Raw genomic sequence first — 26845 nt, forward strand, 5'->3', positions numbered from 1 at the left:
AGAGCAATGAGCTTCCACAACATCTATGCTAATATATGAAAACATTTATTCCAAAAAAAAGACCAAAAATAATTTAAGTATTATATGAGGGCATTGTCTATCATAAAAAAAGCCTATACAAAAAAAGCCAGATAAGGAGTTTACATGAAACACACTTTAAATACATAAACTCAGTTTCAGAAATAAGTGTCAAACTTCTAAAAGACTTACTAGCCTGGTAGAAGTTGTCTCTCGTGTCTTACAGATGAGGAGGTAGTAAAGGTACCTTTTCACAGACTGCAATTACACAGTCATTAAAAACATACCAAATCTTAGATATGCTTTATGGTCATATTTAAATAAACCACAGATTTATTTAAAATAATAAAGTACATTACAAGAACATTGAAAATGTGTAAACTAAATATTAAGGTGTTTGTAATGATGTAACACATATACTTAATTTAAACAGAAGAATTCAGGCAAATGTATAATATATCTGTAATCTTTGAACATATTGTTTGGAAAAAAATATTTTTGACCTGTAAACCTGTGCAAACATTCTGTGTAACATAGTCCATTACCACAATAAATATAAAACATGATAAATGTGTATTGATTGTGATATACATTATCATACAGAACTTTTCAGGATGCTATGGTAACATGTATGACCTATAAATCTTTAAATAAAGGTTGTACAAAAGAAAGGGAATAACATTTTCATGTATACAGTGATTTTTGCAAACAACAGAGAATGAAAGAAAATTGTGCCAACTTGCAAAAGGCAACAGATTGTTAAATAACTAATGTTTTAAAAAAAAAAGATTTCAGCATTAGACGTTTAAACCGCATTCCTAACATTTAACAAGTGACTTCCTGCTTTAGTGACTTTTCCCGCATTGATGATCCCATTCAATTTGATAGCGATCAGCTGCTTTTAGGCTTTGAGTAAATTATTAGACTGAAGATCAACCGATCACTTCACTGTAGTTCTGTGCATTTCTCCACCCGTTTAATGCAATATCTAAATGTTTGTTTTACAGTTCGTCTCTTGAGTCGTTTAAGACGAGCGGATTGGTGGCCTCTTTTTTCAAGTAGCTGATGAAGTCACTAACTTCACGACCACCCTGCAAAAAAAAAACATGTATGAGTAACATAGCAGTAGTTAATATGCCTTTAACCCGTCTTATGTGTGTATGTGTTTGCGAGTTTCACCTCATATCGTTGTGGTTGTTCTTTTTGTCCAGAGGGTACAAAGTAAATTGTTGGAAAGCTATAGAAAAATAGGCAGTGAATCAACAACAACATAAAACAGCAGAATGTCAAAATCTGTTGAAACAGACTACAAATAGATTAGAGATCAACAAGACAGATGGAATGTTACCCTTGGACGTCAAAATTTGGAGGTACATCATTAGCAGCGGCATCCATTTTAGCTATAACAATGTTGGGGTCGCCAGCAAGCTAAGACAAAAAAAATTACCATAGTGGCATTACTTAAACTTAAAACCACACTTTCTATTTGCAGAAGTTAATGCGAAGAAATGTGCAACCAATAACACATGGCATATACAACAACAAAGCCATCTGTCAAACCTTTTCTCCAAGCTCCTTATATTTGGGCTCCAGGTTCTTGCAATGGCCACACCAGGGAGCGTAAAATTCCACCAACACATCCTTCTCTGGATCGTTTACAATCTCATCGAAATTGTCAGCAACCACAATCTTTGGTACATTAATTAACAGACATGATTTTTAAAATTAATTAATCACACCACGTCAGATATAATAGACAGGCAGTTTTATCCAAGTCCAGTACAGTGTTTGTTATCTACCTTGACAGGGCCATCATTTGACTCTGGAACAGCCTCAGTCTTAACATATCTCTTCAATCTGTTAGCAAAGTAATCCTCCAAGAACGTCTCCAAGGACTTCCCATCTCTCCTAAAAATACACACAAAAGAGCCTTTCAAACAAACTGAATGAAATACTAAAGACTTGTGTACTCCAATCTGTACTGGATTGCTCATAATTCATAAAGAACATTGTGGCAGGAGCAGAATGTGTATGAATCATACACAGACTGTGCTGAAAGACTCACGTGAATTCCTCCTGCATGGCGTACTTGTGTCCTGCTCTTGTCCGGATGGTGACGAGGGGTAAATCTCCTTCCTCTGACTGACCCAGACCAAACTCCTCCTCAAGCTCATCCTGGAACTCCTGCCGATCTGCCACTGCGAGCTTCAAACCTCGACCCTGGAATTGTGTCCCCACCTTCATTATTCTGTGAAAGAATGAAATAATGTAAAACATCAATGCTGCTCTGTATAAGTCTATATGTTGAAAAGTGTGAATCCTCACCTGTTCCTCCAATAGTTTGTGCCTTTTGGATTCCTTAAATAATCGACATTGTAATACGCTGTAAGCAGGTCACTTTCCCTCAGACTGTCTCTGTTCTCAGTGGTCAAATGTGGACAGAGACCAAATCTATAAGAAGGAAAAGAAAGTAAATACAAATTTGGAAAGACAGATATGGTATATGGGGTTGCATCTTTGCACACATACACGTTGTCTCTGACAAATGTTCGCAGTGAGGAAGTCGAAACTGTTTCAGTGTATTTCACAACGCTGTCCTCAAACTTGCTGTTCAAGCGTGGGGGGCGAAACAACAGAACAGTCCTGACAGAAACAGAGAGGCACATGAAAAAACACATCCAATACTTAAACGTCAAATACAGTCTTCATGCTTTGTCATACATACTCTCCATCCACCCCATATTTCAGGCCGGTTCCCAGAACAGTGGAATGAGCAAATCGATAGCTGTCGCTCAGGGCGCTAGAAATCTTGAGAAACTCTGCCAGCTGTGCACTGTCATCCCCAGAGAAAAATCCTGTGATGTGTGCAAAAAAAGAACTCCAACCACTTGCTATTTTAAGGAATTTACTAAGTTTTATTTATTAGATTTTTGCTGAAGGAAAGATTTTTGCAAAGATGTTCTGGCAGGTATAACACTGCAAACTCAACTCACCCACCACACTGGCCTCAAAGTTGTCAACAAAAGAATCCAAATCTGCTTCACTGTGCAGAGTCACAGAACTCGGCCCAGCATGCTTTTTCATGTAGCTCACAATTCCAGCTGACAAGACCAAAGAACAACAGAGTTATTACAATTGTATATACTGTATATATATACATATACTATATACTACCCTGTACAATGTCTCTTATATGTTATTATCCCCCATTTTCTGTAAATTAGTCTTTATTTTATATATGCACAATTTAGAATCTTTTAGACTGTAAATCGTATTATATTGTATTGTCATTGTGTTGAATGTCTGTACTAGAAGCTTCCAACACCAAAGAAAATTCCTTGTGTGTGCAAGCACACTTGGCAATAAAGCTCTTCTGATTCTGATTCTGATATGTTAGATATGATAGACAGAACAATACATATATACACAAACATCTACCTGCGGATCTGGGCCCGTCATAAGATCCAGTTTCCTCTCCATTGCGGAAGATTTTAAGCGTGGGGTATCCATTCACTCCAAATCTCTCACAGGACTGAGTGTTCACAGTGCAGTCAACCTAATAAAACACATTGGAAATATTGAGTTATGTGTATGCTAAAGGTCATGAAATAAATAACCCATGTGTAGGAAGTAGTAGGTGATGATGAAGACCGAAGAGACCACAAACTACACCACGGTCAGTGTATGTCTAAAAAAAAAGTATTAAAAAGGCTGCAGATCCTGAACTGTGAACAGTAGCAGGAACTGACAGCTGTATTACGTGTCACCTTTGCTAAAGGCACCGTCCCTTTCAGCTTTGTGGCAGCAGTCTCATATTCTGGAGCAAGCCTCTGGCAGTGACCACACCTGTAACACCAGGCATAGTCATGTAAATGATGGTGTTATTAAATGCCTACACTACACAAAGACGAACAGACGCATTAAGAGAATTAGAGAACTGTAACCATTGTAGTACAAATCAAGATTATAACTAAACGTTTTTGAGGGTTACAGCTGTCAAAATTTGTAGGAGGAGCACCCTTGCTTTGATTGACTTCAGCACATTTGCAGCCGCAGGACATCATTTGATTCTCACATTGCTCTGGTGTGATCCCGGTGCACCCTTCCTGTCCTCTAAATGATTTGTAAATGGGCAACTAGCCTTTGTGGGGGACTTTAATGGTTTAAAATTACAGCCAAGAAACTCACTACAGTTGGAAGGGACTGTAAAGGGTGGATGGATGAATCACATCAAAGCAGTGTCAACTGCAGACAAACCCTCAAAGTCAGTCAAAACTAAAGCCTTTACACTGTCACTTTCTTTTGACAGCTTTAAGTCTCTTTAAGTGCATTGCAAATGCTAGTAGAACAGCAAACCCACAGCTAACAATCCTTCAAATTTGAAAGATTAACAATATTTCAGAAGAAAAATTGTGTTAAACTGATAGTTCAACCCCAACATAATTTACTCACCCGTGTGTCATTTCAAACCTGTATGACTTTCTTTCTTCCACACAACACAAAAGAAGATATTTTGAAAAATGTTTTTAACTGGCCCCCATTCACTTGCATTGGTTTTGTGTCCATACAATAGAAGTGAATGGGGGCCAGTGGTGTTCGGTTACCAACTTTCTTCAAATTATCTTCTTGTATGCCTCATAAAGGTTTCAAATTACAGAGTGAAATATCAATTTAAATTGTTCATTTTTTTTCTCAAATTTTGATCTGCGACGTATTACGGGGTTTACTATTGTTAAAATAAAAAACACTATCAAATTTAGCATCATTATATTACACATTTTGGACTCTGTGACTGTGCATGCAATATAACCCAGATTTACTGACTGTCCAATATAAATACCAAGAAACAATGATGAATTGATTCAGCTAACGTTAGCTGTGTAACTTGTTAACCAAACTGCAAAACGGAGACCAGGTGCTATTAAAATAATACTGTTTAGGGACACATTTATTAAACCAACAAATCGTCTCTGGGACATACCAGGGTGCGAAGAACTCCACTAGCATTGTCTCGTGCATGGCTGTGGTCTGATCAAAGTCCGAGTCTCCGAGCTCCAGCACATCGCTGCCCTCCGCACAAAAGGTGCGCAATACAAGACAGGTAATAAAGCCTAAAAAAAGCATTTTTCTCAGGCGACTACCAAGCTCAACTTCAGACACGAGTGGCGTTCAACTTGAACCGATGATAGTTAACCCCGATCACACTCGAGAGTTGAGCGAGTAGCCGACAGTACGGATAGTCAGAAGGTCCAAAAAATATAAGTTACTGGCAGAACGCGTTTGATAAATGTTACATGATAAATCTGGATATATAGCACGTCGCTAAAAAATCACTGCAATTTCATTCGCGCAGATATTTCACTGTCTTAACCCCTCAGGTTAGTTTAGTTGGTTTTGGGAATTTGTTTATTTCTCCTTATTCAACAGAGGAGAAAATGCATCATTTCAGCACTAGGGGTCACCATTATAAAGTATTAGGGGTGTTCAAAGTCAGTCCTGGAGGGCCGGTGTCCTGCAAAGTTTAGCTTCAACCCTAATCAAACACACCTGCTAACAGCTAATCAAGGTCTCACAAAGCAGACTAGAAGCTTTCAAACAGGTGTGTTGAGCCAAGTTGGAGCTAAACTCTGCAGGACAGTGGCCCTCCAGGATCGACATTGGACACGCTTAAAATATCATAACCTTAATACACAAAAGACGATATTTCGAAGAATGTTGCAGGCGGTACCCATTCACTTCTACTGAATGGACACAAAACCAATGCAAGTCAATGGGTACCATCGGTTACCAACATTCTTCAAAATGTCTTCTTTAGTGTTCTGCAAAACAAACATACAGGTTTGAAATGACAAAAAGGTAAATGATAGCAGAATTTTCATTTTTGAGTGAACTATCCCTTTAACTGGTTTGACTACAGAAGCACAAGAACAATGTGTAACATTTAAATAGGGAACAAAATGTGTTACTATTTTCCTGTCCCCTACTCAATGTGTGACCCAAGGCAATATGTCCTTGCCAGCTGAAACTATGAAGAATTTGAGGCAGTTATGATATTGAAACATTAGACATTAGCAGTGTAGGCTATAAATAACATACGTACACATACGTTTACAGGATATATTTCATGATGGAATAGTTTTACGCCCTATGATACACACAGTAAGAAAGATTTATATTTATTTCAAATTTTTTCTCAGAACAAGCCGGTTTACAAGAAACATAAATCACCCGGATGTTCAAAATATGCAACGTGCAAGGAAAACCATCTTATCTTTAAATGAATTTAAACTGACTCAGCTCATCTTTTATTGAGTGTCTGAGTGAAACAGGAACTCCGTTTTCCTCATTTTCTATTATTTCCCATGTTACAGGGGGTTATCTGTTAATATGATGCGTGAAGGGACGCCCTTAGCTGTCCCTTATCATTAAACCCAGCAGGAAGCCATTCTCACAGACCCTTCAAACCAATGGTTGTTACACTTATTTTTTGCCTGAATTCTATTTTTGTGCAGAATAGTACTAATTAAGAAAAAGGGCTGACCCTGGATATCCATTTTAAGTCCCCCACTATTTTTAACTCACTTGTTTTGAATGTTTAAATGTTGCATGTAGCCTATGCTGCAATCCCTCTAATTTAACTTTCCAGACCAGCCTTAAACAACGATGCAAGCAAACATTTTAGTGTTAAAGATTTCTATTAGGCTAAACATCGTTTCATCTTATATAATAACAAGAAAAGTAGTTTAAAACCCGCTAAAATATTTCATCTGTTCAATTATGGACACTTTTCAAGTAAGCCTACTTATTTCAATATAAATGAGCAAAAAGAAAGGCTAAACGCGGTGACAACTAAGTAAATGTCATTAACGTTAATAAAAGTACTTATTAAAAGAAAAGTAGGCTACGTTTTGTTACGCGTATAATGGCATATTTTAAGGGTAATGTGTGTATTTAAGTGTAGCGACGCTTAAACTACATTCATTTAAAATGCATTGACAATGGGAGGGAAAAGAACACAGAAGGCGTAAGTGCGTGCCCACTCCTCTCGCACCAAAACTTCACTTCTGCTGCCTGTCATTGTCGCGCGCTCTCTTGTGCGTAGAATCGCACGATACAGCGAATGACTACACGCAAACCAATTTATCTGTAACTTTAGGAGCAAGACTCGGCTTCAAACTGTATACACTGAATTACCTTAAAAAGCGTAAAGGACGGATCTCCATTGTCTTCGGGACGCAGCTCTTAAGAATATTCCCTCAGTAAATTCCTATGCCACTTCTCAAGTAAGGTAAGATAGTTTTGCGCAACTGTTGAAAGAACCAAATGCCGTTTTGCACCAACAGCAATGCGTTATATCGCAAAATATGTCACTGTTTGCATGAATGTACTTGATTTTCGTGTATTTTGTTGAAGAGTTTTGCATCTTTGTCGTGCAGCTTTTTTCATCTTCTGCCCTGACCTACTTCTGGAAGTCTGGGATGTGATTTGTTATTAAGGCAAGACTCACTTTTTTAGGACTCACTCTCAATTTATATACAGTTTTTAAACAAACCATTCCGTTCATACACAACAAAGTTGTAATAAAGTTGTTGATGAAAAGAGCAGGATGACTTACTGTAGAATAGATTGGTATCATTCAATAGCAAACTCAGAATACTTACATATATATATAACATATAACAGAGATATACCTTGTAATGGTGGTGCATTGTGATCTTAGACAGGTGTAGAAGGATTATGGTTGTTTTAACCTATTTCTTCTGAGTAATAAATGTGTTATGTGAAAATGGTGCATGGTGAGATTTAGGGACTAGCATGACACACTGTCCGAAACACATTGCCTTTTAGTGTCTCCAAGTATTTTTTTATATGTTTCTGTCCTGGGTGGTTGATCTAACCAATTTTGAACTCTGTCCAACACATTCTGTACTCTAATGTGTAGGGATCATAACATGTGTTCTACATTAAGTATACACAAAGCCCAGTAAAACTATAATTGGTCAAAAGCACATTAGACTTAGGGGATATTTCTTGAGCCATTTTTGTCTAAATGATTTCATATACTTGAAATTAATTCATTGTTTGATTCATCATAAACACAATATTCCAAAATCAGGTCAGGCTTATGCTTATGAATAGAGGTTTAGGAAGAATCAGTAGTACCTGCCAGTGGTTCCACATCTGGACAGCAGAGGCTCTAATTGATTTTCACAGAAGGAACGTTTCACCTTGACAGCAGTATACAAAAGCTTTCATAAAAAACAGCTGTTTTAGATAGGGTTTCTCTGTTGGGTCACCCCCACTGGGTTGGCACCGGCCCTTTAAGTGAAATTCCTTGGATTATGCCAAGGTGTATTGGTTCAGAAGTTCACAGCTGCTTGTTTTTTATGTCAGCGACTTAATAAAATTAGCAACTGATAAACCCAAATGCTTTCTTTTAAGAGATCTGATGCTGAATGCCATCAATGTAGTCATAAAATGATTTTTTCATGTTTAAACCTGACACAACATGAATTTATAAGTGTTCAAGGCAAAATAAAAATAGTATAGATAAAACGTATGGGCTTTGTGTTAACAGATGAGGACGCTGGGTAATATTTCCACTAGTGTTGTAGTACTCGAGACCGGTCTTAGTCTCGAAACCGGTCTAAAGACCATTTTTTGATGGTCTCGGTCTCGGTCTTGTCTTGGTCTCAGACTTAGTGGTTTCGGGATGTTATTTATCATCATTCATGTGATTGGATGTAAAACTTCAGGCTTTAAAAGCATTCAACACTTGTTCCTTATTTGATTCTTCTGTTAATTTTGTTACTCTTACTGCTGGTAAGAGAAGAATTGGGGATTGTCTTAAAGAAATCTGTCAACAAAATGAATACAAACAAAGGCCCACAGTATCTGAGATGTGATTGTAAAAAAGGTCCTTTGACATCTTATGAGATCTTGTTTTTTTATTTTATAACATCTGACGTGATATTGATTTTGTATAATTATTCAATAAACCTTGAGTTAATAAGTAACATACGTTTTAGACACAATTTAACACAAGTTTTTGTTCTATTTTGGTTAGTCCCAAACAAATCTAGAACAAATCTGAACTTTTGTGCATTTCTGAGCAACACAGCTATTTTGCTATTGATTAGATAAAAAAGCAATGAAACTAATTGAGTCACTGAATGTTTTGTTTTGTTGAAGGTCACAGACTTAAATTTAAATTTAGTTGTTGGAATTTTTACCTGCACAAAAATCGTAATATGTTACAGTAGGTGGGTGATAACACATGGAACATAAAACATCATACACATCAATTTCTGCACAATAAATCACCCAAGTTACTTGTATTATTATTTTATTATGACTTTTTAGTGTTTTGTGGATCTTTTGAATTAATTTTGGGAGTGCTGTTCATGGTCTCGACTCGGCCTGCCTTGGTCTTGGTTTTGTCTTGGTCTCAGCCCCTCAAAGTCTTGGTCTTGTCTTGGTCTGGACACCCTCTGGTCTCAGTCTTGTCTTGGTCTCGGTTTTGGTGGTCTCGACTACAACACTAATTTCCACTACATTCTTCCATACAGTAGACTCTCAAACTCTCAAGCACATGCTCTTTAAGGCAAAGACTTTAAGAAAGCGTAAAGCCATTTCCTTCTCTTTATGCTGTACCTGAAATATAAACTATAAACTTCTGCAAATACTGTAATTTGTTCTTTGGCAGTCTAAAGTTTTCCTAATGAAGGAGCTTGTTTTGTGTTTTTGTCGTTTTTGTCAGTAGGCTATTTGTTTACACGTCAACATCTCTGTTTATTTTCACCATCCCTTATGTCACATGAAGATGTTTTATTAAGCTGAACCGCCACAGAAACTGCAGTGGGAAGTTTTGCCCACAGTACTGGCAGACATTAGCAGAGGAGAAAGAAAACCTGATGTTGTTTTGCACAGAAGAAAAGAAAGATGACTGTGGAGAAATACAGAAGGATTGCATTTGTGAGTTCTTACATAAGTGTTTAACTGGAGAATGTTTGGAAAAATGGTTATGACAGCCAGCAGTAGCGTTTTTATTTGGTTTTTACTTCTCTGTGATTGTTTCAATTTAGGACAGGAGAACAAGTGTATTGCTTAGAGGTTGATCTTTTATACCTTAGGGGATTTAATGGAGTTCTTTTTATTTCATTAAGTATTAACCTCATTCTCATCTCAGATGTTTCACTGAAAATTCCTTAGAAGAAATGAAAACAGACTCAAATGTGAGATACAAGTAATATAGAGCTCGACATTCTACATTGGAAAGTAACAAAATATTTGAGGGCATATTATGATGTAGACTTCAAAATTTCTAAGTTTTGACTGCAGTCATTTGGTCGCTGTAGTTTCAGACATTGTTGAGATCTGATCTCAAGCTTTTAAAGAGAAGAGACAGTAACATTACTGGGGTCTTTTTTTCAAAAACCTTTGAAAAGCAGAATACTTTTTTCTTTCATTCTTTTTTTTATGTAAATGTTATTTTGCCTGGAACTCATTTGGAAAAGTGGTCATGACTGGCATCAGTAGCACTCTTTTAAAGTAAATGTTCATCTCAAAATCAAAATTGTGTCATTTTTTCTCACCCACATGACGTTCAACATGTTTTAAGACCTCCCGGCGTCTTCGTAAAACAAATAAAGATATTTTAGGTGACATCCGAGAGATTTCCAGGCCTCCTCATAGACATCATGTTGTCAAGGTCCAGAAAAGTACTAAAGACATTGTTAAATTGGTCCATCCGCTCATAGTGGCTCAACTGAATTTTTTGAAGCTACGAGAATGCGTTATGTGCGAAAAACAAACCAAAATAACGACTTTAATTGATATATTCTCCTCTGTCTTGTCAGTCTATGGTGTGCGTTCGCGAGAGCACTTCGACGCATGCGAAAGAATATATTGATTAAAGTCATTATTTTGGTTTGTTTTTCGCACATAACGCATTCTCGTTGCTTCAAAAAAATTCAATTGAGCCACTATGAGCGGATGGACCCATTTTAACGATGTCTTTAGCTACTTTTCTAGACCTTGACAACAACTATAACCATGATGTCTATGAGGAGGCCTGGAAATCTCTTGGATGTCACCTAAAATATCTTTATTTGTGTTCCGAAGACACCGGGAGGTCTTAAAACATGTGGGTGAGTAAAAAATAACATAATTTTGATTTTGAGATGAACTTTTCTTTTAAGTTCCGGCTTATTTGTGATTATTGTGATTCATGACAGGGCAAGGTTATTCGTATAACCGTTTTATCTGAGAGGGGTCATTCTCTTTTCCAAGTGTCGTGAGAGAATGTAACTCCTCAGTCATTGTTATGTAAAAATCTGGTGCTTCATATTTGGAATCTCTGACCTTTAACCTCAAAATTTGCAGCCATCGATTGTACATCTGTCCTCCCCTTTCAGAATTGTGTGTGTGTATGCATGCGTGCGTGTGTATGGCTGTTTGTGTGGACATGTACTGAAGGGAAATGGACAATGGATGACAGACCTGGAGTTACTCACAAGATGTTTCCTTTTGTTTGTTTCTTGTAAACTCCCTGGTGTTCTGTTGTATAAGATGAGGAGACATCAGAGACCTGTGAATACAGTTATTTTTTTTACAGACAATGAATTGTAAATAAAATGTACATTGAATCACTGATCCTCAAACCCGAGGGGCAAGAAGAAACAGTTTATAAACAGTAATTTTGGAAAAAGATTATTGATAAATAGCTGGCAGCTGGAAATTGCCCCTCTGTTTCCTCTTTTACTCTCTCTGTCGTGTCTATTGCCCAGGACATCCTGAATCCAGCATCTGGCAGACTGTGTTTACCTGCCCTCGTTCTCTTCCATACTTCTTTCTCCCTTCCTGTTATTTACGCTTTGTTGTGGAAGTTATAGGGCCTTAGACATATATGCTCTCAGCCTATATATGCATTTGCATTTTATAATGTACACCAGTTTAGATGTGAAGAATAGCATGTTACTTGTAAATTATGAGCCTTATTATGTTTTTAATGCTAATGATCCATAAAGTCCATTGTAGCACTTTACCATAAGCTTATTGACAACCAAAAGTAATAAATGCTGTAGAAGTATTATTCATTGTCAGTTTATGTTAACTAATGGAGTTAACTATTGGCAACTAATTAAACCTTATTGTAAAGTTTTACCATGGTAACATGCTTGTCAATGCATTCAAAAAGGAAGTTTTTAGGGGTTTAGTATATATAAACTATAGTGTGCTTTAAAACATTGACACATTTCAAGTGATAACATTCTAAAAAATGCTGGGGGGTTTTCAACCCATGGTTGAGTCAAAGTGGGACAAACCCAACCTCTGAGTTCTTAAAATGAACTTAGGCTGGGTTGTTTTAGCCCAAAATGCTGGGTTGTTTCCCAGCATATAAACGTTTTTGGGGTTAATTTAACCCAACGGGTGAGTGTGTCCCTTTTTGACCCAAACATGGAAACCACCCAGCATTTTTTAGCATTCAAAAAATATATACATAGATATAAACATATAGAGATGAGCAATCTAAAGTATGTCCAACATATCTGGAATCAACATTTATTTAACACAATTGTTTACCATTCTGCCAGGTTCTCATAAGACTTTTCTGACCAATCAAATGCTCTCCAGAATCAAAAGCGCCCTACTCAATATGTCACTAACTTCCTGTTTTAGTAGAACTGACGTCAACCTATCAAACAAAACTGCAGATTTAGTTCTGGTCCTGTAAAACCATGTTCCAATGGGATTCCAGACAAGTGTATAGGAGTAAAGCTGTATGATTATGCATAGGAGAGGAGTGGGTTCATTGGAGGTCAGACTGCTGTCGTCTCTTGCTTATGGTCGTAGTAATAGAAATTGGGGTTTAAATATTATCTACAGTCTGTGGCAGCAGTGAGTGGAGGGAGAAATTCAAGATCCCTGGAGTCACCTTTAGGGCAGGCAAAGTGCCGTGCAATTTGGTAAAAAGCCTTTTACTTTCAAATGGTCAGATGCAGAAACATCTGGTTATTTTAGCTGTAAAAAAGGTGATAGAAAGATAGCTTTAATAAGGAGCAGGCTTCCTCTTCAATCTTCAGCAGGGCTCTGCTGCGATGGCCAGTTGAGTAAATTAGAGAGCTTTAGAAGGAATGTGTTTGCAGAGAGTGAACTTCCTCTAGGGAGATGAATGATGGCAAGTGGGTGATCCGTTGATATTCTCTGATACCAGATGTCAAACTGAATTGCCTCAAAATTGGTATCTTGATATCTTGGCATTATTCTCTAGCATTATGTCAAAGCTAGAAAGAAAAGGCCAATCTTCAAGCTGCCTAACAGTAACAAATATTTTAGCATTGCTTTGCCAACAAGTTTTGGTCTGTTCTGTTGGAAATATGACGAGATCTTTGGTTTCAGCATCATACACCTGAATTCTCTCCTAATGCTCCTCTTTTGTTCCTAGGGGAGGCTCAGTGTTATATGTCATACCATTGACTGAATCCAGGTCTGGGCCAAACCTCTGGAAATATAATAATAAAACTGACAAATATCTTCATAAAAATAGATATTTTTAAAAATATGTACACATTAATGCATTCAACACAACCTGCTGTGGTTCGTCCATCTGTCTGCATGGGCAGTGCGGTCACCGGTCATTGTGATCCAAATGTTTGCTATTCTGTCTCATAAATAAACGGCCTCTTAAGGTAAATTCCTGTGTGGGACAGCTTTACTATACCCAGGACATGAAGCACTGCCCAGACCAGCATTATAAAACCAAACAAGCAGGACAAAAAACTCACATATGAAAAGTTACGTAACAGCTTAAAATCAGTCCATATTAGTGTCTGCTAATAAATTTGCCAGCCAACAGTGTGTTGATTCAGAACAGATGCAAGGAGGGGGAGTCTGTTATCTCAAAGTTTAGTCAGTCCATTAACCAAAGCTAAATAAAATGGTGTTAACCGAAACACAGTGAGAGGACAGTGGTGATTGTGATAGTGTCATGCCTGAGATGAAATGGCAATGTCCATCAGCACGCCTTTGTGTACTTACTGTACTCTATATGATTGTGGACTAAATAATTACACAATTAGATCTGTGTCAAGTCTGTATTATTATTATTTTTTAAATTTTGTTAATTTCTTTAAGTGCTTAATAATCGCTAATCGATTCCAAAATAAATGTTTGTGTTTATATAATATATGTGTGTGGTGTGTATATTTATATGTCTATATAAAGGCACACACATACATGCGTTTATATAGCAAATATTTACATAAATATATATTAATTTATTTTTCAATATAATTTATCTATTTATATATAAATATATATTACTTATATTTCTTAAATATATCAATGTATGTTTGTGTATCTATATATACATATAAACAGGGTTTCTCCTGGCTCAAAATGAGGCGGAGGTGGTGCCATCCTGATCTTGAACACACAAGTAGGGCTTACTACCTTTAAGTGGCTTAACTAAAGTGACTTTGACATATTTAAAGTTCTAATAAAATTAGATGAAAATGACAATTATTAAGTTATATAAATCATTACTTTTATTCAACCAAACAGACATTTTTTATAAAATAAAGCTTTTTTTTTTTAATTAACTTTACAGCCCACAATAGCCAACTGAATTAACCAGTCTTACTAAATGAGCAAAGCTCATTCACATCTTGCATTCTCTGTGGTTCACTTTAAATGATTCAATAATCTCTTACATTCGCTAGTGACTGAAATGTTAATAGTTTAAATGAATCGGTTCGAATGAGTCATTCGAGTCGAGTCGCTCTGAACGCAATGTGCGTGTGGCGAAATCGCTGTGTACAGTATACGCTGATTCAACGATCCAACTGCACAGCTAAAGACATTACAATGATGTACGTCGTGTTAATTTAAGAAATTTCAAGAAATTGAACGTACTTTGATGTGAAACAAACTTGTTCTGCAACTCTTTTTAGCGCATCAGTGTGCTGATAACGAAACAGCGCCTCCACTGTGGCGTAATGCCGCAACTGCAGTTACAAATGACAGTGTTAAATGCACGCAGCATTTCTTGTGAAGACACCCGACATAATTTTGGCGACATTTGACGGAGGCGGCCGCCTCCAATTTCTCTATGCAGGAAAAACCCTGCATATAAATGCACACGCCACATATGCAACGCGCATGCACACACACGCTTTCACGCGCACATGCACGCACGCACGCACACGCACACTATATCACAAACATTTATTTTGGAATGATAAATCGTGATTAATCGATTTGACAGCCTTAATTTTTTTTTAGATACATGTACTGTATTTACACTATTTCACTATTTGGAAACCGATAATTTCATGACTTTTTTATAGTTAAATTAAACTCTTCTTTTCTATTCCAGGGTTCCCACGGTCATGAAATACCTGGAAATATGAGACCGTTTTAAATTATGTGATTTCCAGGCCTGGAAAACGAACGGGAAATGAATATAATTTTGAAAGGTCATAGAGCAGTCATGGAAATATCTATAGTGTTACTAATGCTGAGCTCTAAAACTTTTAAACAGACTGTTGAATAAAAGCTCTTTATTACAGTAATGCAAACTCTATTAATTATCAATTTAGTTATCACAAATCACAGTTCATTGGTCAAAGTATGTAGAACCCTACTGTCCTGTACAGCACTTTATATGGTTTTGATGCCTAATGTCAATTGAAACGTGTAAAATTAAAGATTGAAGTTAAACTGTTTGTTTTGGTCCTTTCCAAATCAGTGTTATATCAGATGCACACTTCTACAGTTGTGACGCTGATGTACGAGTTACTGACAAAAGTTTATTTAGGAAAATGTCCCTCACAGAGAGGTTGCTCAGCTGACTTTACAGCTGTGATTTTGGGTCTCCAGCCTGGAGTGATGTTCCTTTGGGTCCTGTTGGGACCACGTAAATATTCTCTCTCTCTTTCTCTCGCACATGTGTTCTGACTGCACGCCCGGACTCCTCTGGGCCTTACATACACACACTGCGCTCATCTGAAATCAATTTAGCCGGGGGGGTGAGGGGTGGACCCCCCATTTTTAAAGAGTTGCATGTGTATGTGGAGGCTCATGTGGGCACATGATGATTGGCTCGGCTGTTTCTTTACACACATGCGCACGTGTAAGAACGAACACACACATACACGTGCATTTGTTTTGCATTTCCTTGGATGACATGCAGAAGCACAGCTCATCTTGGTTTTGTGTTTAAACTACCGGAGAGTCATTCATAAATCAGAGATTGACATGTGAACAGCCTCTCAATGACACAAACGTAGAGCTAAAATTAAACTTGTCTTTGCTCCATCAGTTTTCCAGCTTAAAGTACTAACAGTCATTCTTACAGAAAGTTCAGAGAGCAATTAACTATCTGGGTCACATTCCCAAAACCAATAAGCAAAAGCTTATGACAAAGTGACATCCAAGATTTTTTGAGAATCTAGCTTTCCCTTTCATCCTTGTGCTGGAAAATAGAAGCCTTTGGAAACATGTTTGTTTAACTTATTGGGAAAAAAACAAAATAGGAAACAAAGCAAACAATGTTGTAGGAATGGTCATGATGTCATGTTTGGTGTGTCACTGAAATTAAGAGGGTAACCTCATCTGGCCCTTCGGGAAGAAACCAAACTGAAAACTTAAGAAGATGAATTTCCTCTTAAAACCAGTATAACAAACATGATGTTCATCTGGTCTCTCTTTTCATACATCAAAAATAGATGGGTGATCAAGGATTGTCTACTGTCAAAAGCAATGTTTTAACAAGTTACATAATATATTGTATAAAGTTCTGAAAGGTTATATTCGGTTACCGAATGTGATTTAGAACTAATTCAGAATGGTTATATAATACTTAGTCTAAGGTACATAGTTATCATTCGCCAACAAAAATAAAAACCTCTATACAAATGTCATCTCAAAGCATACGGTATTATAGATGAGGTCAGAGGAAAGTGGGACAGCGACAGCATGAACAGCAGATGATTCATCCCGAACAGAGCTCATGTCCTGACACTCTGATTGGTCCAGAGTCCATCTGTCTTGATATTTGTGGGTGATTAGACCGGAAACAGAGAGGAGAGGTAGAGGAAGAAGTGAGTTGGAGGAAGCGCTATAGGAAACATTTCCTGTGAGATAAGGATGTAAAGAGTCATGCTGTTATGTTAATCAACATTCCAGAGGAATTATTGTAAAATTCTCAGTTGAATTGTAAATATTGTAAATATCTCAAATGCCATAGCTGAGTCATACACTATTGTGTGAAAGCAATATACTGTCAATAAAAATCTGGTATGAAGAATTAAGTGTGTAAGTAGTACTGACTTTCAATAAAATAAAATATAAAAAAATTGTTGAATTGTTTAAGTAGAATTATTAATTACAAATGGAATTATTTAATTAAAAATTAATTATTTTCAGTTAAAATCACAATGCTCTGGATGAAATTGTAGCTTTATTAAAGGCACTAGAAATCTGTCTAAATATCAACTTGAAGTTGCAAAATTTGTTCTTATTTCTTCCTTGGTTTTTGCCTCTCCGTCTTATAGGCCATATAAATTATGTCCCATGTAATTATGGTGGTGCTCGGTCATGTCTTTTTAAAGAGCACCAACCTCAGAAGTGGCCATCTCTTTAATTTCTCCGCCTCTGAGGGTTTGGTTTAGCATGGCAACACTATCACCACAGCTTCTGGATGTGTGCGTGCACTTAAACGTGAATTAAATTTGCTCCTGTGTAGTTGTGTGTATCTATACGGTGTGTGGTTATACTATGGCAGCATGTGTAAAAGCCCCGTGTTGGTAAAGAAATGTGTTTTGTTTGTTTGGCCACCGCGTGTCTTAAGCCCAGTAAAGCCACAGTCATGCTGTCTGTGGTTATATGGTCCACAATGTCTAGAAAAAAAACAGCTGTCAAACTGTGAGGTCCCCCTCAAAGCTTCAGGAGTTCTCCGCTCTATGCCTTTAAATGGCTATAGCTATAGCCATAACTAGCTATAACACAGACAACTTAGAAAGCCAAAAAAAAGCATCATCGGTCCATTTTTGGTCTCACTGAGTGGACCGCTTTAACAGGTCCTTTATCACACAATACACCCTGATGAACAAGATTCTTTTCGCAGGGGAACTGTCTGCTTTTAGGATATACTCAGAATAGAATTTATTGCTTCAGCAGAAGGGTTGTCATAGCAGAACTTTTCTCTATCTATGAGGTCACATGAATAAGTTAGATAAGGCGTATATGTGCAAAACTACAGGATTAGAACAGTCAAAACTAACCAACACAAACACACAAGGTCAAGTTTGTCTCAGAGATATATGACGAGGAAATTAGGGTGGGTAACTGATGGATTTCTGGATTCCAACTCTTTGATGAGTGCACAGTGGTCAGGTCGGTCGCGAGAGTGGAACAGTGGTATCTGACCCCAGAGAGATTGGGAGGGGGGGGGTGTAAAGAGGGCGATAAAGAAGGAAGGGCCCACATATCCTGTTTTTCTCTCTTTAGAGAGCTACTTGGAGCTTTAGACCGACCGCAGAGCAAAGCATGACATAAGCTTGTGTTCCATAGCCAAAACGGCAAAGGTCAGACAGGGCTAGATCTAAAGAATTTAAGTTTATTTGAAAGGATGTCAAGTTTAATTTAAAGGAGCAGTTCACCAAAAAAAGAAAGAAATTCTGCACAATTTACTAGGGGTGTAACGATACACTCAGCTCACGATACGATACACATCTCGATATTTTGAACAAAATTCAAAAATGAAACTGAAATTCAAATAACATTTATTTTCAAAATATTAATAATTTCAGTAACTTATTTTGTTGCACATACAACATAATAAAGAATTTTAACATTTTAAGGCTGATCTGAAATTAGAATTAAGATCAATGTCAATTTTGACAGCAAATTTTGATTTAGTTTTAGTCATAGTCTTTTGACTAAAATGCAATTTAGTTTTAGTCATCCCAATTTATCATAGTTTTAGTCTATTTTTAGTCGACGAAATCCACATTATATTAGTATACTAAAATCTATCTGGATTAACTAATTTAATTGGTGTAATTAAATGTTCCATACAAAGATTTAACTGTTTCGACATAATTTACTTTACCTTGGAATTAAATTAAACCAGGTCATTACCTTTATTTTTCAGAAAAGTTGAGTAACTACTGGATATGCATTGTTGCAACACAGAGAATATTAGACCATGAACGACATGTAGCAGTTCATTCAGTCTCATTTTGACTCAATTGACTCGTTCGTTCAGTGAAGGGCGTGTTCATTCAGTACATTCAACCAATGAAACGCTCTGACAGAGCTCACGCTCAAGCGCTATTGGCTCGTGTCTCTTTGAAGCTGCGCTTTCTTAGCTTGAGACAGAGACATTAATGAATGAGAAAAATCTTTCAAAAAGACTTATTACATAAACTGCATTACATTTCTTCAATCATGCAAATCACATACTTGTTTTTTAGCATGTCATTCGATCTTTTAATATATACGACTCACTTCATCGCTTCTCTGATCGGAACAGCGCTGGTTTCTTTTGACTTACTTTATGTTGCATATCACGTTATGCAGAAGATCACGTTAGCGGATAAATTAACATTGGCATTTAAAAACGAAATATCGTAATACGAAGTATCGTCACACCCCTACAATTGACCTTTATGGGGTTATTCCATGAATGGTTTTGAGCATTTTTCTGCATTTTTCAGAAAAGAACACTTGGATAATTGCAATAAATATTTAGGCTTTAAAATAAATGGTATCAACAATTGTTTTGTAATTCATTCATTGAAAAACTAACAAACAAACAAAAACACTAAGAGTTATTAGTTTAAAAATCAGATCTTATTGCCTCTCTCATAATATTCCCATGAATGTTCAAAGCTTCACTCCTCATGTATTGACATAAGATCAACAAGTACCAAGTTACTCTATACTGTATTTCATAGAATGTTGGATATGGAATGACACGAGTAAATAATGGCAATTTTTTTCTGATTGTGAATTAACATTCTGAGTAAATGTTCATAAATGTTAAACCTTATAGAAATAGGTATTAAAAAAAGACCAAGAGCAGAACTTGATGTTTATTCTAGCACGTGTAGTCTTTTTTCTAGCAGATCTTTATAGCAGTGTTTAAATGGTTTCCATCACAATTACTTGTGCAGTATGAAAGCTGGGTATAGGGGTATTTTCATTTGGGTTTGGCGGAGAGTTACCAGCATATTACTTCATGTGCTGACAGTGTTTGGGTTTAAGACCTCTGTTGCTCAGACTGTGACGAACACTATTACAAATCCATCTGGTGGTGTAAATGCTCAATTTTCTCCAAGTTCAGTGTTGTCATTCTGTTAAAAGTAAAAACAGAAGTGCTGCTGTAGCTGTTTGCAGAAGGCAATGAATTGTGTTATTTTCAAGTCATAATCTAATAGAAGCACAAAAATAGAAGAGAGAGAGATCTGAAGAGAATAAGCTTGGAAAAAACAGTGTCAGCATTAAAATGGATAACGGATGTAATGAAGCTTCAGAGTTCAACACTTCATTTTTTTATATAATGAAAGGAGCACAGTATATGCATTTTCATTTATTACATATACATGTTTGCAAATGTAAAATTCACTGTGTGTGTACAAAAATTCATATAAGCTGTTAATGCTTGACAAGATTTGTGCCTAAGATCAAAGTCCATAGCCTTGATAACTTTCAGAGCAGTTGCCATTTCGGTTATAAGTGTTCCACCTCCTGACAGTTTTCATATACCCCAAATGTTTTATATTAATTTTGCTAATTAATAAAATACAATTTATTAAACAGTTTATTCGTGTTAAAGCCCTATTTCGATAGGAAATTCTTTCAATTTTTGTTTACAAATACTTTGCAAATTCAGTGTAGCACATTGACTAACATTTCTTGGACGATTTCAATGGTTTGTGAGCTACATTTTGTGAAATACCAACATTTTTGTCTCCAGTTACTTAGAAGTTTGAAAACATATTTGTTAAATGTACACAAAATCAAAAGCGCTTCGGATGTGCACAAATTTGTGCACATTCAAACGTTTTCTCACACTCGCTCATTATTTATTGTCATTTGTGATGCATCCGAACAGCCTGTAGCTACTACGTTATGTGTTTTCCATTGTAATTATGGTTTGTATAGCCCATAAGTGGATATTAGTGGTTTAGAGCTGCCCCTATATGACGCCTTCACACAATCCCTCCAAACTATTCTATTCTTGTGTGGCTATGTTTTTATGGCATAGGTAATGTGAGTAAACCAAATTGCACCAATCTGTTTAAAACCAGCCAACGAGCATGAAGAATCTGGCATCTGAATGTTTTAATTTCTTGAGGAGATAAACAGTGGTTTTACTGTATGAATCTGCAATCTGCGTTCACCAAATAAATATACATTTCCACAGACTTTGAGATTATTGAAGCATTAAACATGGAAAAAAGGGTGGAGTATTGCACTGACTCACTAACCTCTGGTTTATTGATGAGGGGTTCACTACCCCACACCCCTATACACACACATACTTCTGTATGTGGCATTGCTCTGAAACCAGACCACAGCCAGCTAAACACTCTGTGGTGCGGAGGCTGAATGTGTGACTGAAATCATATGTTTTACATTAGAGACTTTTATCCCAGTTTACCGTAACTGAGTTTTACTGGTTAGAAGTTAGTGTGTCTGGGGTTTTGGTCAAATGACAGTCAACTCCGTATTATTCCTTTACTTCATCTCTGTCTCTTCTCTGTTTATCTCTCGGTGTGTCTCTGTCTGGCATGGTAAATAATAGTGTGGCAAACAACATACATCTCTTTTACCAAAACAGGAGCCGGTCATCTGCAGACAATCATGGTAGTAAACTGTAGTAACCTTTCACTCAATTTCTGAGATGTTTTATGTGGTTGTTTTAGCTAGGGCAGACAGACGGATGAGGCTGACTTTGGATGAACTGAGCTTATTGAGATGATGTTTTGGTCTGACTGTTACTGTAAGTGTTCAAAGGAAACTTTTTTAAAATTTTGATATCATTTTAAAAAGCAAAAATATATAGTTTAAAATAGCTTAAAGGGACAGTTCACCAAAATTGTTTAATCCTGTCACCATTTACTCACCCTCAAGTCGTTCCAAACCTGTATAAATTTCTTTGTTCTGTTGAACACAAAGAAAGATATTTGGAAGAATGTTAGCAATTTTTAGTTCTGGGACATCATTGACTACCATAGTAGTAAAAATTAAAATGGTAGTCAAAGAACTGTTTGCTTTCCTAAATTCTTGAAAATATATCATTATGTGTTCAACAGAATATACTTTTAAATTATTTTTCCTACTATAGTCAATGATGTCCCAGAACTGAAAATTGCTAACATTGCTAACATTCTTCTAAATATCTTTGTTTAACAGAACAAATAAATTTATATAGGGTTGGAACAAGTTGAGGGTGAGTAAATGATGACAGAATTTTTGGGTGAACTATCCCTTTAAAAATTGAGCTTTTCAGCAGTGAAAGCCTCATCATCAAGTTCATTTATCTGGCATTACCACGATAAATAGTATAAACCAGGGGTCGGGAACCTTTTTTAACCAAAGAGCCATTTTTCTAGGTTTGGTTAATTCATTTTTGCAAAAGAGCCATTGCAGAAACTACTATTATATATATATATATACTGTATATACTGTATATATCAAGTTAGTATTGAAGTCATACGCCGATCGGTCTGTGCAACACCTCATGAAAGCGAACATAACTAGCATCTTGCTAATAGCTTTGTAGTTCGGTTCGTACGGTTAGGGTTAGGGGTTAGGGTACCCAATCTGGCAATTTAAATGTATTGCACGCAATGAAAATAAATTGTGTTGCATTAGTTCATTTTCATATATCAAACTAAAAAGCAGCAAAAATCTATTTTGAGTGCATTTGTGCAACCTCACACGAACTGCAACGATAAATTAAGTGTTGTGTGTTTCAACAACTTTGAGAAGCAGATATATGACCTCACTAGAGATAAGCATTCTAGCTCGCTGTGTTTCCATCATCCAAAGTACGGTTGTATTTCCATTAACTTTTTTAAAAGAAGGACCGTTGAACATTGGCTCTTTATACACTTTTATTTATTCCATTTTTCAGGATGGCCATGAATCTGTATACACCTCTGTATCTTCCAATCCCTGATGTCAACTTTGGATGCTCTCTGGAAGGACGTAGCAGTAGTATTTTTATTACAAAAAAACACACTTCTCATTCGCTGTTTAAGTGGGGTTTAAAAACAGTCAGTTTAGACAGACATGTTGAGTGTTCAACAGCTTAACTTCTCATTTTCTAGTCTTTCTCCACTACACGTCATTGCAGGTTTGGCAGTGTGTTTCTGTGTTTGGATGCAAGCGTGTGTTAGTTGGAGTCTGACTGGATATCTGCTCTTTGCCACATTTGTCGGTGGAGTTTGAGAACTGTGACGACTTTTTAATATATAGATGTTATGAGAGACTATTTTTGCATGAAGGGTCCATTGGGTTCAAAGCCATTATGCAACTTTTCTGTCTCTTTCTTGCCTCTCGTTCTGGCTGTCTTTTTTTTTATTTGACGGCTCATTTTTCTTCTTATTTTCCTTCTTCATCTCTCGGTTCCAAAGGGTGACTTATATTTTTCCTTAAATTAGCATGCAGCCCCAAACTGTTGTGGGGAGGGTCAGGAAAGGAAATAGGGATGCTTGATCGGTGCCATGTGCCCTGTGTGGATATACCAACATTAAACTCTCTGGCGTTAATTCACTCTGATCAGAGCTAAAACACACTTACGAGAAACTGTGTGAGTGTTTTCATTTTCTGTCAACTTTTAGTTTTGTTCCAAACGTTCTTTGCAGTACTGTGCTGACCATTCTCTTGCAAAAAAATAAGTTTATCCAGGTGTACAGTTATTATACTTCTTTTAAACTATAAATAAGAAAGCATACCTTGACTCTACTTTTTATACTTCTCGGAAATATACCTAAAATTACACTTGGGTATAGTTGACAAATAAACCTTGTGTCTTATGGTGTGACCTAGCAATATACAGTATTATAAATATAATATTTTATATTATTAATATTTATAATATAAAATGTCATGAGAGAGATTTATCTTCATTGTGTGCTTTTTTCTTTCAAAAATTTGTACACATGTAGGGTTTATTTGTCAACTACCCTCTTATACTTGACTAATGCTGACATTATTATGATATAAAGAAAAAGTATATTTGGCCTATTTGCACTCAATCTTTTGATAGAGATATACTTAAAAGTATAGGAAGAGTTTGGTTCCAACTCCGTTTAAAAAAAATCAAAAATCTTTTTTTTTTATTGTGCATTCCAGTTAATATCAATAAAACTGCAGTTTGTTTGTTTTGATTTAAGCCATAAAAACTAAAAAATACAGCTAACTAACACAATAACAACATGATAACATATTAAAAAATGTGATTCTTGAAAAAATGTATAAACAGAGTTCTCATTTTGGAATCAAACTCTTCATATTGAAATATATACTTGGCTTGTATTTGTGTTTACTCTTTAGCCTACTTTTTTCCGCTGCATAAAAACTACTTAACTATTGAAAAACTACAAAACTGTGGTTTACCCGAGAATGTTTACTTCAAAGTGCGCTTTCATAAACAAAAAAAACGGTGTTAAACTTGAGTGTTAAACTAGTTAACTATCAGTATTCCCTTAAGTGCACTTGTGTAAACTAATACTCAAAAGCCCGATATTTATGTCGCTTTTATATTATATTTAAGATATTTAATATATTTAAGCTTTTAAGATATTTCTGGGCAAGTTTTATTGAGTTAAGACGGGTCACACATTCATTTTAGTCTGGTACTAGCCTTTAAGCCTTGTTTGTGAAACCGGGCCAAAGTTACACTTAGGGGCGGTTTTCCAGACAAGGATTATCTTAAACCAGGACTAGGCCTTAATTAAATTAAGATAATTAAGTTGTTTTAAAAATCATACTTTACAAAAAAATATTACTGTGTGCATCTTGAGACAAAACAATCACAGTGATATATTTTAAATTATGTCAGTGCAAGTTGTTTTCGATCAAGGCATCTCTCACATTTAAGTTAGTCTGAGACTAGACTTAAACCCTGTCTGGGAAACCGCCCCTTAAAGTATGCTTATATAAACTCCAATGTGGGTATCAAATACTATTAAAAAGGTACACACATTAGTATACTTACTATGTAAAGTACACTTAAAATATACTTTTAAGTGTAAGGCTTTTATACTGTGTCGAAAATGTAAATCCAGATCCTATTTAAAGTAGTTCACTTCAAAATCTGCCCCCATTGACTTTCCATAGTAGGAATAAAAATTACTATGAAAGTCAATGGGGGCTAATTTTGAAGTGAACTACTCCTTAAAGACTAGGATAAATGTAAATGTTGGGCCAGGTTAGGTAATGTTATGTTAATCAGGCATGCTGTCCCTGCTTAGTCTAGAAATTGCTTAACATGGAAATTCATAATGGCTTAAGGGAATCTTTTAAGCAGGAAATTATGGAAGTGTCTAAACCATGGTACAGTGGTAATAGTTGTGCCCCTCATGTGGGTTATGCAAGTTTAGTTCGACTAGAGATATGTCTTGATTTTTCTTTATCTTTATTTTGTATCTGTCTATATTAAATAGGCAAATGCAAACAATTTACAGGAGAAGTACAATCACAAAAAATATATCTGTGGATTGAATGACAGACCTACATTTGCAGTAGCGTGTGCATTTTCACTTTAGCGCCTGGAACTCTTAATACCAAACATGAGGACAGCACTTTAGTGACCCAGCCAGAGAGATGACTGCATCTGTTTTCATTCATTTTCCATTATAAAGAAAACCCTCAATTTGATCTTGGAACAGTGTTGTGGGGCCATATAAATGACAACATCTTTGGTTTGAGCTTTCAGAGCACTTACGCTCAGGCTGCTACCTCGAGAGCGTTTGACATTTGTGAGCTCCGTCACCGAGCGTGTCCCCTAAAAATATCCTGACATATGGAACTCATTTCTATGCGGCACCAATCCTTTGTGTCAGATGCAAACAAAATGTTGATGAAAGAAATCTCTCTCTCTCTCTTCCCCTTCTTGTTTGTGTCGTGTAATGCGTCGTCTCCATAATTTGTCCACATGAAAGCAACAGAGTGCAGAGAACAGCCATCTGTTCGGCTCATTAAAATCAACTCGTGGTTTAATACTGCACCTTCTACAGCCCTGCATGAGTACAAGCAATACGTTCAAAGACTGAGCAGTTCTAAGAAAATAATTCGGATGGTTGAAAATATGTAATCTTTTAAAATCTAGGTCATCTTATTATGTCACACGCATCTGTGGCAAATCATCTTCCACAAATGGATAACCAATTGCAGATGCTTTTGCATAAAATATTTATCTGATATCTGAAGCAGGGGTTGTGAGAGGTCCCTGGACTGATTCCAATTAGGCATCATCACTGTCTCTGAAAACGAAGAGTTTTCATATAAAAGCCACAAATTGATGTGATATTTTGTTAAAATAGCATTTGAACGCCTGCAGCATATCTCAATAGATGTTCAAAGTGCAAAAACTTGAACTTGTTGTTTACTTCGACTGCAATAAACTGTTCCCCAGGTTTGACGTTGATTTAAACCATTTGTTTGTCACAGACGCTTTGTCGCGGTACACTGCTCATTAAAAAACACGCTCACAGTTTTTAAGCTCACAGGAATCCTGATGTGGTCACAACCACTTTTTCTAATGAAGCACTTAAAGAAACCGAGAAGAATAGAATTATTTATT

The 26845-nt window shown here is 36.4% G+C and overlaps 2 protein-coding genes across 3 annotated transcripts in view; one reads left to right on the plus strand and one right to left on the minus strand.

Annotated features, from left to right (window-relative positions):
* Positions 1–316: 316 nt before the first annotated feature.
* pdia7 (protein disulfide isomerase family A, member 7) lies at positions 317–5249 on the minus strand. Its single transcript, XM_057340071.1, has 13 exons — positions 5000–5249; positions 3786–3864; positions 3457–3574; positions 3012–3119; positions 2744–2873; positions 2548–2661; positions 2344–2469; positions 2084–2266; positions 1818–1926; positions 1579–1707; positions 1367–1446; positions 1198–1255; positions 317–1109 (listed from the first exon to the last, which is right to left on the minus strand). The coding sequence occupies exons 1-13, from the start codon at positions 5140–5142 to the stop codon at positions 1020–1022; spliced, it is 1467 nt and encodes a 488-aa protein (XP_057196054.1). The 5' UTR covers positions 5143–5249; the 3' UTR covers positions 317–1019.
* A 1829-nt stretch (positions 5250–7078) lies between these two features.
* The window catches only part of pear1 (platelet endothelial aggregation receptor 1), a 38916-nt gene continuing 19149 nt past the window's right edge, over positions 7079–26845 (plus strand). For both annotated transcript variants that reach the window (XM_057339468.1, XM_057339469.1), the window contains exon 1: positions 7079–7306. The gene's annotated coding sequence lies outside the window, so the exon portion shown is untranslated. The remainder of the gene's footprint in view (positions 7307–26845) is intronic.

The sequence above is a fragment of the Triplophysa rosa genome, linkage group LG8 (genome assembly GCF_024868665.1).
Source record: "Triplophysa rosa linkage group LG8, Trosa_1v2, whole genome shotgun sequence".
Taxonomy (NCBI): Eukaryota; Metazoa; Chordata; class Actinopteri; order Cypriniformes; family Nemacheilidae; genus Triplophysa; species Triplophysa rosa.

Coding starts and splice junctions, on each gene's coding strand:
- pdia7 (XM_057340071.1), bottom strand. CDS start 5,142: ATGCTTTTTTTAGGCTTTATTACCTGTCTTGTATTGCGCACCTTTTGT. Junction 3,575..3,785: donor GGACGGTGCCTTTAGCAAAG/GTGACACGTAAT, acceptor GTGTTTTATTAG/GTTGACTGCACTGTGAACAC. Junction 1,927..2,083: donor GCCATGCAGGAGGAATTCAC/GTGAGTCTTTCA, acceptor GTGTATTTTTAG/GAGAGATGGGAAGTCCTTGG.